This window comes from Asparagus officinalis, chromosome 5 (assembly GCF_001876935.1).
Source record: "Asparagus officinalis chromosome 5, Aspof.V1, whole genome shotgun sequence".
Taxonomy (NCBI): domain Eukaryota; kingdom Viridiplantae; phylum Streptophyta; class Magnoliopsida; order Asparagales; family Asparagaceae; genus Asparagus; species Asparagus officinalis.
In genome coordinates this window covers 63,698,143-63,713,634 of record NC_033798.1, presented here as the reverse complement: position 1 = coordinate 63,713,634, position 15,492 = coordinate 63,698,143, and the positions used below count along the sequence as shown (strand labels likewise).

The following is a 15,492-nucleotide window of genomic DNA, read 5'->3' as shown; positions in this document are numbered from 1 at the left end:
AGTGCAGTGGTTTTTTATAGCTATTACAACAGTTTTAAAAGACCTAACACAACGGTTTGGATTGTGCTATCGCAACAGTTTTGATCGAGCTATTGCAGCGTTTTTGATTGAGCTATTGCAATGGCTCCGATTGAGTTGTTCTTGGTTCCCTATATCAAAATCATATAGTATTCAATTACCTGGATAATCTTTTTAAGAACATGGCCAAGTCAAATTTTAATACACAATATCAAAGTGAAAATGTTGAGCATAATCAACCATAATGATAAGTGCCAATATACATCGGTATAGTATAAAAACTACAAAGTATTAAATCCACACTACCAACATTTCAACTCAGAAAATATCGTACCGAACTAATATTCAAACAACATCAACATTTGATTATAAAACATGAAACTTCTCGGTCAAAAACTTTATATTCTCTATTTGTTTCCAAAAACTTGTGCCTCAATGTCAAATACTCACTAGGAACCTGTCAATATCAATCTCAATCTTGGTTTTCATTATTTCTGTACCTGTGTAAATTTCCATGAATCAGCATAATTTTTGCAATGATGATAATAAAATTGGGGAAAAATGCATTGCAATTATTCAAAATAAATAGCTTAACATAAAGGAATCCTCAAAGGACGAATAAATTACTAACAAGTTGGCTGATTGTCAAAGAAAGCTCAAGTAACATTGGTAAATAAGGAGACCGTACGCAGCTACATGAAATCAGAGATCTTCAAACACATACGCGGCTACATGAATCAGAGAGAAACATCATGCAATTTTGGGAAGTAATTGATTTATTAATATAAGTGTAAACTTACATAACAAAATCAGAGAATTTCATCCTGAAAATATACATCCTGAAACCATAAACAAAGCATTGCATACAGAATATCTATTTCACAATTTCTTTAAATATAACTCTTTTCTTCGTATCCCTAAAAAAACTTTCATCTAAAAAAGATAACTTTCTCAATGTTTTCTTAAACAGAAAAACAAGATAACCAAAGAAATTAGTTTAGGGCTATAAGTAATGGATAAATCAGGTTTTACTTTGAATCACACGTGTTGTTGTGTCTGCTCACTAGTAAAAAGATGGTCAGCCCCAACGGTTGTAACCGTTGGGGCAAATCATGTCCCCAACGGTTAGAACCGTTGGGGCTAAAAAAAAGACCGTTGGGACAAATTGCGTTGGGGCCGATTCAGCCCCAATGGTTGCCAAGTTTGCCCCAACGGTTCCAACCGTTGGGGCAAATATTTTTTACTTTAAAAAAAAGAAAAATATTTGCCCCAACGGTTGAAACCGTTGGGGCTAATATTTGCCCCGACGGTTTCAACCGTTGAGGCTGTTAAACAAATCAAATAAAAAAAAAGAAAAAAAACCCTACCTAAAAATTATGCACAAATACCATTGGAAAGTACATAGCTCAAGACATCAAAATGAAACAGAGATAATTTGCCAACATCTTATACAAACTTGATATAGATTACATGAGCATGCTAGCTATTTATCTGCAAATACACTTGGTAAAACCGTACTTGGTCATTTTACATTCTCAATCGTCAACAACAAAGTAACAATTAACTAGTCATTTTACAGTCATGTCAAAACTATATGCTTGACCAATAATCAAACTTACTCCAAGACAGTCAATCAAATAGCAACAACACAAGTATGAACTGAACATACATAAGTCTTTTTAACATGCAGCCTGAAAACATACAACATAAAATATATATTAGCCTCAAACAATTTTTTAAACATGCAGTCTATCAAATAGCAAGTCAGCCTATCAAATATCAGCAGATTTATCACCAAAAAACATCCAGAATATAACTTGCAGTTTGAAAAAAATCGAACAGTGTGAAAAACAATCGTAATGGAAATCACCGAGATCTATAGAGTAACTGCAAAATAAACAGATTACTTAGCAATGTGGAAAATAGAGAATCGTCGCAGAATAAACACAGAATAAACAGATTAATTTCCTTTTAGCAATGTGAAAATAGAGAATCACCGCAGAGAGTCACCAAGATCTAGAGATCGACCAACTATTAGGGGTCTAAAGCAAGTTTCACAAATCGTAATGGGGATCGACGGATAAATCACCCAAAATTTAAACCTAATAAAGCAAAGGAAGAAGAAAATCAACAAAAGAAAACACAAAAAATCAAATAAATTAAAAAAGATTGCATTTTTAGAACTGTACCTCCATAGATCAACCAAGAACTATCATAGGATTTCAATCAGCATCAGAGGAAATAGGGAGGCAGAAAATGAGTTGGTGGGAAGGGGGGCTCCAACGCGGCATGGCTTTGCTATGCAAATTTTCCCTATCACCCTAACCGAACCAAATAGTAAAAATGAAATCAGGGGAGATTTTTTTCTCAACCTGCCACTGTCAAAGCGAAAAAATACGCATAAAATCCCAAAAAATACGGATAAATCACCCTAAACGTACACATGCATATGTATGTATATCTACACATAAAATCCCAAAAATGCAATATTTTGTTGATTATGAAGTCAAATATAAAAAATACGCGGATCGATTTTTGTGTTGTTTTCTACCAACATATCCATAGAAAAATGGAAAATCTGAGCTTACAGTAACCAACTGAATGCTAAGGGGATTAAGGCCAGCCAGAGTTTGCCATGCAAACTCTTCCATCTCTGAACCAAGAGAACTTTATCTCCTACAACACAACATCACCAAATTCCAAGTTAGTCACCAATAATAAGGGTTAATTATAGATACACCCCTCACACTATGATAGTATACTCATTTATATACTCTAAAAATTTTGTTAACACCTATGATAGTATATTTTTTTACACTATGATAGTATACTCATTTATATACTCTAAAAATTTTGTTAACACCTATGATAGTATATTTTTTTTGCTTGGTTCCAAAGAACATTCACATAGAGAAGTATATTGACATTGTGTAATGACAAAATATTTAATAAGTGTAAAATAATACCTTTCAACCTCCGGTGGCTCAAACAACCTTCTGTAACGTGGAGTAAAAAAATTATAGTTCAATTAACTTGGGATTACAAAAAGAAAACAGAAGAAATTACAAACTTGTATATAGATAAGCAATCAGTGCCACAGATAGTCTGAATTTTTTGTAAAAATCTAAATTGATGGAACAATATTAGTCATCAACGGGTCTAAATAGATCATCTCTATACTACCAGGAAGCATTATGATCACTACTCATATTCTACTTATCAGATTACACTTTACTAAAAGGAAAAGGGCAAGAAAGCAACAGTAAATGCAAAAGGACAAAATAAGAATTAATTTGAGAAGAGAAGACGCTCATTCACTTTTTTCCAATAATGATACAAATCCAGTGGTCTAAAAGAAAATAAATTATACCACATTATGCAACTAATTAATCTATCAAGCAAAGAATCAAACATTGCTATCCAAGCAGAGATCTAATGCAAAATATCTCTATTACATCATAACGTTACCTTCACCAGCGAGCTTAGATGTTTGAGATGGAGGAGGAGGCAGCGGCCGAAGAACTGCTAGAGGAGAAGGAGGCGGTGGCTGCGCGCTCCTACTGGTGACGGCAAGGTGGAGCTTGGGGGATTTTGGAGAGAGAGGGATGTAAGAGAAAGGAGGAGGCAAAATTAGGGTTAGAGATTTGTGGGGAAGGGAGGCGGGCAAATTAGGGTTAGGGTTTTCAAGGGAGAGGAGGATGCAGGCGAAGTTGGGTTAGGGTTTCGACAGGAGAGGAGGCAGCGGCTGAGGCGGAGAGGCCAGGCTAGCTGCGGCGACACTGGGGAGATGGTCGGAGGCAGGGTTTGAGAGAGAGAGAGATCGAGAGGAGAGTTTGGGGGTTTCGACGGGAGAGGAGGCGGCAGCTGAGGAGGAGAGGTCAGGCTGAGGAGGAGAGGATCGAAGAGAGAGAGAGAGAGAGAGAGGAGTTTGGGCATGGCGGGGCATTTTTCAGAGAGATCGGGACTTTTTGGTGCTTGATTGGTTTTTTTGGGTTAAAAAAGTTGAGGGAAAAATTCTCCCCAATTTTTTTCGGTGAAAACGAAAATGCCCCAACTGGTAGAACCGTTGGGGCTTTTAAAACTTGCCCCAACAGTTCCTACCAACTGTTGGGGCTGACCATCTTTTTACTAGTGGCTAAGAATCAGTGTCTGACATGTATCCAACACGTATACAGCACCCAAAATGAAATGTTCTGAGTTATCTAGAGGGAATTTAGTGGCAAAAGTTATACAAATATATCTTTAGATAAACTGCCTGTTCCAAGTTTTCATGAGCTACTGCTACAGCTTCATGTTCCTATTTAGGGTTGAACTCCAAGTTTTCATTCTTCTTTTTCTTCATCCAGTTCCCTTAACCTCTCTTCCAAATACTGAACAATCTGATCTATTTGTTTTCTCTTGTTTTCTGTTTGACACATCAGATGGCACCATTAGGACACTATTGTTATACATCAGGGTTACTTACTACACAATGAAAATGCACTTGCCAGTTTCTTGCATTATCTTCAAGCTCTCACACCGTCTCTCCTCATAAACATGTGTCCCACTAATCTCCTTCAGCAGATCAAGACATTCAGAATCTTTCATTAAGGTCAGAGATGCTATCTGCACACCATTACGACTAGTGTTTAGAAGAGATATATGCAACTTAATAAGAGAAAGAATGAATTGCAAAATCAGCCAGCTAGGAACACGCACACACCTTCCCTTGCTGAACAACAAAGTAAGGATTGGACCGAGAGAAACCAGCACTTTCCAGCAAGTTCATAACTTCTGTTTTGCTGCAAAATAATAATAATAATAATAAATATCACAATGCATATTTCAAAAGGACAGGTGGAAGTAGTATCATAATAGCAGATGTATAAGAAAATCATACGTGACATGCTTCGCATTCAAAAAATATTCATCCTTTTTCAGACCAATTGTCCGACGTAGCCGCACCTCATCCTTATCAACCTGCAACAAGCACAGAACATGTGTACAATTTCTTTAGACAAACCACGTAATATAAATATATGTGTGGGTGTATATACACTTTTCTGATGAAATCTGCCCCTTGTGTCCGTCATTCCTAAATTATTTCCCTTGAAAGCAGCTATTATCCATGTCTTTCTTGCTTCATGACATTATTTCATTGATGGGATGGTGGCGTGTATGCTTCCAATGGAAGTATACCTGAAAAAGGAAGTATTAGCTAGCAAGTGATATGGAATAAGTTGAAACATTGAAAGAATGTAATCTGTGTTATCATCACCCATCATATTCACAAAAAACTTCTCATCAAATAAGGCCAGACATGGTGCATTTAACAAGCTTCATACTGTAAAAGCTCTAGTGAGCAGGGGCAAAGCCAGGAACACAATTGGGGGTCCCTACCCCCAAAGAAAAAATTTGCAACATCTGGTAGCATAGTATGGAAAATGGTTACGTATATTAGAAGAATCTTAAGCATAGGCCCCTTCCAACAAAGTAACCTAACTAATTAAAGGCCCAACATGCATAACTACAGGCCCATAGGGTGAAATTGACCTAACCAACATGCATATAACAAAGAATCTTTTCTTATTTATTTATTGTTATTATTTATTTATTTTTTATTGGAGGGACGGGTAGGAGAAATGTCGGTCGTCGCAGTGACAAAGTGGATCCATGTGCCATTCAATTTCTTTTCACATACATTACCTATTATGTCTTAACCTATGAAGCATTAGATATTTCCTATGTATCTTGGACATGTCTATCGTCAAAACCATGTGGTGATGAATACTGGGTCTTGCGACCTTCCGAGAATCTGTCGTGTTAGTATCCATGTCAACAGGGTCGTGTCTGTCCAAAATAAGATGTTTCTATCATTGACTATAACGCAGAACACATACCCAACCAAAAATTTCTTGAGTTTTCACTAAATATTTGTCTGACACTTCTCTAATGTATCCTCATACTAATACAATTTCAATCTTTTGGTTATTTGTCGTATACTTCTTGTATGCATTGCATGTCTTGAAATATGATTTTTCTTTCATTTTTATGTTAAATTAGAAAAGGTAATTAATAAAACGTATTTAACAGCAGCTAATATTAGAATTACAAAGAGTATGCCTTGTTTAGGATTTACCATGAAGACCGTGCTTTTTGGGCGTCCATACTTTATTTAATTATTTGTGTTCTAAATTAGAAAGCTTTGATATCTTTCATATTTGTGTAACTTTGTGGTGACAAATTTTGTTCTATTATCCATATTAGTGCTTCACAGATCATAACAATTATAAAATGATATCATCTTTTCTTTTGCTATAAATGAGAAAAGTACATGAGGGGTGATATAGAGCAGATAGACAAAGTCAAAAATGGAATCTAAGAAGCAATAGTATTTCAACATATTACCCCTTGTCATATAAGCTGCAGTACTGAACCTTGTAGGTCAATAAGAAAGCCCACACATCCCTGCAATTAAATACAATAACATTACCAGTGTTTCTCAGAAAGAGGACATACAAGGATAAGAGTTAACAACTGATAAATATACAAGTATAACCAAATAAAACCTGTATGACCAATCCAAGATAGGATTCACCCTCATGAAAGGGGGCCATCCTGGCGAGCTAGGAGAGAACTACTCTTGGCCAACCTACAAGATCAATGTAATATGTTTAATACTCAACAACCTTATATTCAAAGTACTAAGCACAAGCTTTCTAACAAAGGAAATAATTCAACAAATTATATACCGCATTAGGGTCGCCAATTCGTGTACCAAGAAAAATAGCTTTGATAGGTTTTTTCCTTCATTAGAGTCTCTAACCCAGACTTGAAATCAAGGCTAATAATTTCCAATTGCAAGTCATAACTGCCAAAAGTATCAGCAGTTCATTATTAAAAGTAATAATCTCGCATTTTGCAAAATTTAAGAAAATTAATATAGCATTCTTACTTAGAGGCTGTTTCATAAGTGAATGAATTGATTTCCGGAAAAGCACAGGGAGTTTCAAAGTTGATAGTCCTTATTCTACACTCTGGAATAGAATCCAACTGATTTCCATTGGATTGCTTCGTTTTCTCTTTATGCAAATAATATCCAGCTCGTAGTAAATGCAGCAAGACCTGCAGAACCAATTGCATCTAAATTAATTAGAATCAAATTTACAAATTTCAATAATGCCAATCTGAACTTCACATAAACAAACAAACATGAAGAAACTATTACAGTGGAATCCTTCCCCCAATTAAAGTTGAAGGCAACTTCCTCAAACCTGTGGATGGACAACATAAATCAAATTGAACCCATTTTCGGGGGAAAAAGAAACCTGGGGGGTGGGGGGTATCACTACTCTTATATACCCACATCAAATTTACACTAAGTAGGAGATTTGGGGCTCAAAAACAAAACGACTGCTAGGGTTTTCAGTCACCGCATCAACATTCAAAAGCTAAGTAGGAGCACAGTCGAGCTCGGAATCGAACAATTCAATGCCAAAAAAGTGAAGTAAGAGATTAGAAACACAAAAGTCTACCTGAAATCAAATTCTATCCTCGATCTTCACTAGGAAAGATCTAACCACCTGATTTGATAAGAGACCGTGAGAAAAGATGTGTCGAGAAAACCCTAGAAAACTCCCTACCATTGTGATTCAGTGCTCGCCCTCGGTGGAAAAAGCAACGAGAGTAGCTCGACGACGAAGATAATATCGGAGAGGAGATTGGAGATGAGATCCAAGATGAAACGGCGACGAGTTCAGTGATGAGATTGACGACGCCACGACGATTTTAGGGAGCGGAAATTTTTGGCTTAGGGATTTCCGTCAGGATTTGAGAGAGAGAAAGAGATATTTCGTTTAAACGGTCAGGGGCATGGGCTTTAAAAATAATTATTAAGCCCAGGAACAATTATGAAGCCCAAGAATAATTATTAGACCTATAGCAACATTTTTTTATAAACCGCTGCAATATAAACCGTTACGATAGATATCTAACGCAACAGTTAAAACCGTTGCAACTTAACCGCTGCAATAGATCAATTATGTGGTAGTGTAACTGCAATGGCATCCCTCGTTAGACAGAAAAACGAGAAAAAAGGGAAAGATGGCAGTTGCATTTATTCCTTTAGCTCCAATGTTCATAGCGGCAATACTACAGGGGGTCTATCCACAATTAACCTTTACAAAATAATGGTTATTTTACCTAAACAGATACATGCTACTGTAGGAACGCCACTATATAAACTCTACCCTTATCTTAACATGGTAAATCATATACAATACCCATTTCCGCCATCAAAACGACGACTCTCCTTCTAAACAGATTCAAATTTCTTTTCAGAGGAGCGCATTATGTAGGTGAGCTTTTACTATAACATACAATGATCGTAGTTATAATTTTGTAAATTAACAACTTCCACAATTACCTGGAAGTGACTATATGGGGAAAAAATCATATGGAGGTAGCAGACGCAAGGTTACGTACGGCATTGAATTATCATATTTAGACATTATCCTATTTAGACATTGAATAATAACCTGCTGATTTACCATACTCTTGAACAGCTTAACATTATCCTATTTAGACGATAGGTTGGCCTGCTGATGTTATTATTCTCTGGAACACCTTAAATTTCCGAAGACACAAGTTTGCTGTTTAAATAGTAAAAATTATTGGTTCCACCGTATTCTTGTCAGGAGACCGTATATATTATAACCAGTAAGATGCATTCTTTTATCAGATTTAGGGAACATGATTATATGATAACAGCTTAATATAACCATCACAGCAGTAAGAAAAAGTCTGTGGACCCATTAAATGCATGTCAAATACACAATAAGCTTGTCATGTCCGGTTTGACCGATTTAGAGTATTTGTTCTCGGGTTTTAAAATGCTATTATTGTATCACATCCAAATCGTCATCTTCACTACTCCCCAGTTGGCCACTGTGCATAACAAAACTATTAAAAGCATACAGCCTATATAGAAAATGAACCCCGCTATTTGGCTCGCGGTCCAACCGCGAGCCCCAACTCGCGTGAGAGGAACAGGGGGGTGGGCCCCCAGCAGTGGGGGGCCCAATTGGCTCGCGGTTGGTCCGCGAGCCAAAAAGTTTTTTCGATAGAAAATGGTAATAGCATGAGCTATTTAGGTAATCACCATGACCAATCACTTACAAATATGTACCTGTTAGATAATTTTAATGGGTGGGCCCCATTTTCTTTGACAGCCGCCCACGTTTTATTTTGCCAGCATCATCTTCTTCTAAAGCACCTCCCTTCTTTGACAATTTGAAGAAAAACAAATTGGTGGGTCCCACATATTTTTTGAAAATGAAAATAAAAACGTGGTTGAAACCTCTCTGCACCGAAAGCAGCTGTAATTGTTGAAAAATAAAGAGCGTGGGCCCCACATGCATAGTAAAATATAATATTTTATTAGTGCATAGTATTTTTCCAAACGCTATAAATAGACCTCAAATCCTTATGAAAAATTCATTCAAAAATAATAACCAATATATACAGATATATATTGTAGAATAGCTAGTGCTAGTAGGAACAGTGCCCAGACCGAGAAACCAATATATACAGATATATATTGTAGAATAGCTAGTGCTAGTAGGAACAGTGCCCAGACCGAGAAGGTCTTATAGATCGAGGAGATCTTTGTCTGAGGAGATCGAGGAGATCTTTGTCTGAGGAGATCGAGAAGATCTTTGCCTGAGGAGATCGAGGAGATCTTTGCCTGATAGATCAATGAGATCTTTACCTGATAGATCGAGGAGATCTTGACAGTACTGGGTTGGTGCACACCAGAGTACTGGACTGCTGTTCCTGGAAGCAATTTGCCCTTGGGATCCTTGCACCGGAGTAGGCCAAATAATGCTTTAAGCACAGCGTTTTACAAACGCACAGCAGCTGAGTTGAAAATTTTAAATTACTGTACTTCAGATTTCTTTCAGTTATTTACTGCTTTATATCTGTATTATTCCAGATTTAACCACATGCGCCAACATTCTTAAAGCATTATTTTGATCTACTATGGATCCTGCGAGGACTCTTGGAGTGGATTGTCTTAAATTAGAGAACTTTGACGGTTCCAACTTCAACGCATGGCGTCGGAAAGTGATTTTCGGGATGCAACTCCTGAAAATCTACTATGTGGTTTCTAAGGAAAAACTAGACTCTGAAGAAGATCTTGAAGCTGAAGCCTCTTGGGCTAGAGATGATCACTATCTCCTTAACTGCCTGGCCGATCATTTAGCAAATACTTACACCAACAAGCCCTCTGCAAAGAAAATCTGGAATGCTCTGGAGGACCAGTACAAGGATGAGGAGAAGCTGTCCAAATCTCACCTCATTGATAAATTTCTGGACTTGAAGTTCGAAGATGATACTGAGGTTTTACCTCAAGTCAAAGAGCTTGAAAAGCTTGTTATGAAGCTGAAGGATGAAAAGATTAGTCTTTGTCAAACCTTCATCTCTGGTGCAATTGTCAACAAACTTCCTCCATCTTAGATGCCATTCTCCACTGACATTCGGAGAAGGAAAAGACATGTGACTCTATCTGATTTGAAGAGGTTCATTCGGATCGAGGACGAGACTCGAACTCGCACGAAGACTGAGCTCCTTGCTAAGCAGAATGCGTCTACTAACATGGTGGCTGCTAACTCTGAAAAGAGTAATAATTCATCTTTCAAGAAGAAGAAGTCTTTTAACAGAAAGAAGAACCAGAATCCGAAGAACTTGAATGTTCAGAAGAAGGAGTTCAAGAAGAGCGGCAAGTGCTTCAACTGTGGGAAGCAAGGACATTTTGTTAAAGACTGCAAAGCACCAAAGAAGGAAACAACGCACAATGTCAATCAAGTTGATGATTGTGTGGCTATGCTCTTCCAGGTAACAACTCCAAGCAATATCTCTAGTTGGTGGTTAGATACGGGTGCTACTTGTCATGTATGCTCCAATAGAGATATGTTCTCTTCTTATGTTGCTACTAAAGAGAACGTATCAATGGCTGATCATTCTATGGTTCTTGTTCTTGGAACTGGGACTGTGGTATTGACTCTTTCTTCGGGAAAGACTCTCACATTGAAGGATGTGAAACACGTTCCCTCATTTGCCAAAAACTTAGTCTCCGGAAGCATGCTGTGTGATGCAGGCATGAGGCTGGATTTCCAAGGAGGAAAGGATGTATTATCCTTCAAGAAAATGTATTTTGGTAATGCATATCGTATTGATGGCATGTATAAAATCAGTACGAGTGCACCCAATCCCATTGTAAATGAAGTATCCTCTTCTGCTTACACCTCTGTGTTATGACACAATAGGCTGGGACATGTAAATTATAGAAAATTATCCAGTATGGAGAAGTTAGGATTACTTCCAAAATGTGGGGGTAACAAACCTGAGAAATGTGAAGTTTGCGCGCAAGCAAAGCTGACAAGGAAGCCATTTTCAAGTGTCACGAGGAGCACCAACCTGTTGGATCTGATCCATTCAGATACTTGTGACTTCAAAAGCTTCGTCACTCGTGGCGGCAAGAAGTACTTTATCACCTTCATCGACGACCATTCTCGCTTCTGCTACGTTTACCTGCTAAAATCTAAAGATGAAGCATTCAGCAAATTTGTTGAGTTTCGGACTCGAGTGGAGAAGCAACTTGGACTGCAGGTGAAAAGACTCAAGAGCGACAGAGAAGGAAAGTACCGATCTAAGGAGTCGGAAGTATACTTCAAGGAGCATGGAATCATTGCTGAAACTACTGCTCCATATTCTCCACAATCTAATGGGATTGCAGAAAGAAAGAATCGCACATTGACCGAGATGGTAAATTCGATGCTGATCACATCTGGTCTACCTACCTGCTATTGGGGAGATGCTTTACTAATGGCAAACTAAATTCTGAACAGAGTACCCTACTCCAAAACTGATAATACTCCTCATCAGTTATGGTTGGGATATCCAGATTCTTTGGATAATCTCAAAGTGTGGGGGTGTCTCGCATACGTTCGAATACCAGACATCAGAAGGCCTAAGCTCGGACCAAAGGCAAACAAATGTGTATTTCTTGGTTTTGCTGGAGATAACAATACGTGCAGGTTCTTGGACCTTGGAACCAACTCCATCATTGAAGCTCGGGATGCAGAATTCTTTGAGGATAAGTTTATCAAACATACATGCTTATTGCTCAAAGATATAGCAGAGAATGCTAGTACATCAGATGCACAAGAGGAGCCAGTCAATAATGAAGGAGTTATCGAACCATCTTCCAAGCGCGTCAGAAGACAGAAATATTTTGGAGATGACTTCATCACCTATAATGTGGAAGGAGATCCACAGACTTTTCAAGAAGCAAAGCAGTCAACAGACGTTCTTCTGTGGAAAGAAGCTATAGATGATGAGATGGATTCATTGATCCAAAATCACACTTGGGAGCTGGTGGACGTACCTGAAGGTGCAAGGCCTATCAGATGCAAATGGATCTTCAAGAAGAAACTCCATCCTGATGGTACTATTGAAAAGTACAAAGCAAGACTGGTGGCAAAAGGATTCTCTCAGAAAGAAGGTATAGACTTCTTTGATATTTATGCACCAGTTTGCAGGATCACTACCATCAGAGTACTTATCGCATGGGCGGCGATTAAAAGATTCGTCATAAATCAGATGGATGTGAAGACTGCCTTTCTCAATGGAGATCTCACAGAAGAGATCTACATGGAGAAACCAGAAGGACTTGATGCTCCAGCTGGTAAGGTTTGTAAACTTGTTAAGTCATTATATGGACTTAAGCAGGCACCAAAACTCTAGCATGAGAAATTTGATAGGGTTGTTCGCAACAATGGGTATCAAGTCAGTGAATCTGACAAGTGCCTATACATCAAGGTCGTTGAAGGAAAGGTGGTGGTCATCTGCCTCTATGTGGATGATATGCTCATCATCGGGAGTGATTTGGAGATAGTAACATCTACCAAGAAATTTCTCTCGGCATAGTTTAGCATGAAGGACCTTGGAACTACGGACGTGATTCTCGGAATCAAAATCATATACTCTAAAGAGGGTATTGGATTGTCCCAATCTCATTATGTCGAGAGCATGCTAAGGAAGTATGGCTACTACGACCTTCCAGAACTGTCAGTGCCGTATGATTACAACAAGAAGCTTCGACCAAACACTGGAAGACTAGTAGAGCAGCTAAGGTACTCAAAGATCATTAGGAGTCTTATGTACGCGATGAGCTGCACAAGGCCAGATATAACATTCGTTGTAGGAATGCTTAGTAGGTTCACAAGTAATCCTGGAAAGCTTCATTGGGATGCCATCTAGAGATTAATGAGATACTTGAAAGGAACTACATGTCTGGGCTTATTCTACACTGGATATCTAGGTGTAATCGAAGGCTATTCAGATGCGGGCTGGTGCTCAGAACCAGATGAGTGCAGATCTACTGAAGGATTTGTCTTCACTATGGGTAGAGCTGTTGTCTCGTGGAAGTCTAAGAAGCAGACTATGATTGCACAGTCATCAATGGAATCTGAGTTCTTCGCACTATGTGCTGCAAGAGATGAAGCTGAGTGACTCAGTTGTATTCTCCGAGACCTTCCATTGACGGAATTGCAAGGTGCAATTACTATCTATTGTGATAATCAAGCGACGAGTGCTGTGGCAGCGAACTCGTTGTTCAATGGAAAAAAGCGGACCATTCGTCTGAAGCATGGCTAATTGAGAGAGCTCATTTGTCAAGGAGTCATCTCTGTGATTGACGTCTGATCTTCAGAGAATGTGGCTGATCCTTTGACTAAGGGTCTGAAAAAGGACATAGTTGAAAGGACGTCTGCTGGAATGGGTCTTAAAATTTTGTAAGTTTTACAAATACTTACCATTTATATTAAGTCTTTAGTTCAAAGCTTATGCTACTAATGATAAGATATTTGGTTCAAAAGTCAAGTAAAATTTGCAAAGTTTGGTAAGTCTTATAAATACTTACCATTTACATCTAGTTATTAGTTCAAAGCTTATGCTACTAATGACAAGATAAATGGTTCAAAAGTCAAGTAAGATTTACAAGTGAAAGAGTTCAAGTTTTCTTGGATTAGTCGATGTCTAAGGTAAGGTTTAGGGGTTGCGTAACGCGCTCCGCAAGGAACGAGGTATTTAATTGATCTTTGATCAACCTCTAATACTATCCTTACCTGGCTGAACTACCCGAGTAAAACTTTGATCTTTTCACCTAAGAATCCTATCATGTAAAGGGGATGGCTGTTAAGCCTTAATGAGTCCAAAGCATTTCGAATGCGGGGTGTTAGATAGGAAACACACCTAAAGGACTCACCTAGAATCCTATCATTAGAGAGGATGACTTTTAAGCCTTAATGAGTTCAAAGTATTTCGGATGCGGGATATTTGATAGGAAACATGCCTAAAGAACTCACCTATGCATGGGTGGAGATTTGGCCGTCTCCTATGGTGTCTTGTGGAAAGATACCTAGAGCCCTAGCAGAAACCAGGACATGCACAGGGCCATAAATGTGCAAAGACAAAGGCAAGGCAAAGGCAAAGGCAAAGGCAAGTGTGGTTCAAAGTAAAAACTATCACAGATAAGTTTGATCTTGTGTGATCGCTAGATTTTTAGACATGTGCTGGTTCAAGTCTCTGCGACACCATGCACCTATCTTTTATTTAGTTGGTCTAAAGGGGATTCAAGTCCTTGCGACATCTTCCTTACGCACAATGATTGAAACGACGACACCATTAAAATTTGCGGGGGATTGTTAGATAATTTTAATGGGTGGGCCCCATTTTCTTTGACAGCCGCCCATGTTTTATTTTGCCAGCACCATCTTCTTCTAAAGCACCTCCCTTCTTTGACAATTTCAAGAAAAACAAATTGGTGGGTCCCACATATTTTTTGAAAATGAAAATAAAAACATTGTTGAAACCTCTCTACACCGAAAGCAGCTGTAATTGTTGAAAAATAAAGAGCATGGGCCCCACATGCATAGTAAAATATATTATTTTATTAGTGCATAGTATTTTTCCAAACGCTATAAATAGACCTCAAATCCTTAAGGAAAATTCATTCCAAAAACAACAACCAATATATACAAATATATATTGTAGAATAGCTAGTGCTAGTAGAAACAGTGCCCAGACCGAGAAGGTCTTATAGATCGAGGAGATCTTTGTCTGAGGAGATCGAGAAGATCTTTGCCTGAGGAGATCGAGGAGATCTTTGCCTGATAGATCAATGAGATCTTTGCCTGATAGATCGAGGAGATCTTAACAGTACTGGGTTGGTGCACACCAGAGTACTGGACTGCTGTTCCTAGAAGCAATTTGGCCTTGGGATCCTTGCACCGGAGTATGCCAAATAATGCTTTAAGCACAGCGTTTTACAAACGCACAGTAACTGAGTTGAAAATTTTAAATTACTTGACTTCAGATTTCTTTCAGTTATTTGCTGCTTTATATCTGTATTATTCCAGATTTAACCACAAG

At 38.2% G+C, this 15,492-nt stretch overlaps 1 protein-coding gene and 1 long non-coding RNA gene across 11 annotated transcripts; both read right to left on the bottom strand.

Moving 5' to 3' along the window:
• On the bottom strand, nucleotides 261-1,110 carry LOC109843764. The gene is made up of 2 exons (XR_002247789.1): nucleotides 650-1,110; nucleotides 261-518 (listed from the first exon to the last, which is right to left on the bottom strand). It is a non-coding gene; the product is annotated as an uncharacterized LOC109843764 (long non-coding RNA).
• On the bottom strand, nucleotides 1,429-7,834 carry LOC109843632 (structural maintenance of chromosomes protein 3-like). Of its 10 annotated transcripts, none has more exons than XM_020412580.1 (14): nucleotides 7,533-7,834; nucleotides 7,226-7,271; nucleotides 6,953-7,122; nucleotides 6,750-6,868; nucleotides 6,567-6,649; nucleotides 6,406-6,465; nucleotides 5,055-5,196; nucleotides 4,898-4,977; nucleotides 4,721-4,799; nucleotides 4,506-4,623; nucleotides 2,985-3,014; nucleotides 2,607-2,694; nucleotides 2,208-2,339; nucleotides 1,429-2,120 (listed from the first exon to the last, which is right to left on the bottom strand). In XM_020412580.1, exons 7-13 carry the CDS (start codon nucleotides 5,088-5,090, stop codon nucleotides 2,231-2,233), a joined length of 540 nt encoding a protein of 179 aa, XP_020268169.1. In that variant the 5' UTR covers nucleotides 5,091-5,196; nucleotides 6,406-6,465; nucleotides 6,567-6,649; nucleotides 6,750-6,868; nucleotides 6,953-7,122; nucleotides 7,226-7,271; nucleotides 7,533-7,834; the 3' UTR covers nucleotides 1,429-2,120; nucleotides 2,208-2,230. The 10 variants fall into 10 exon arrangements, with proteins under 10 accessions (XP_020268169.1, XP_020268174.1, XP_020268170.1 ...); XM_020412585.1 differs by having other exon boundaries at nucleotides 7,641-7,834; XM_020412581.1 differs by having other exon boundaries at nucleotides 7,226-7,834.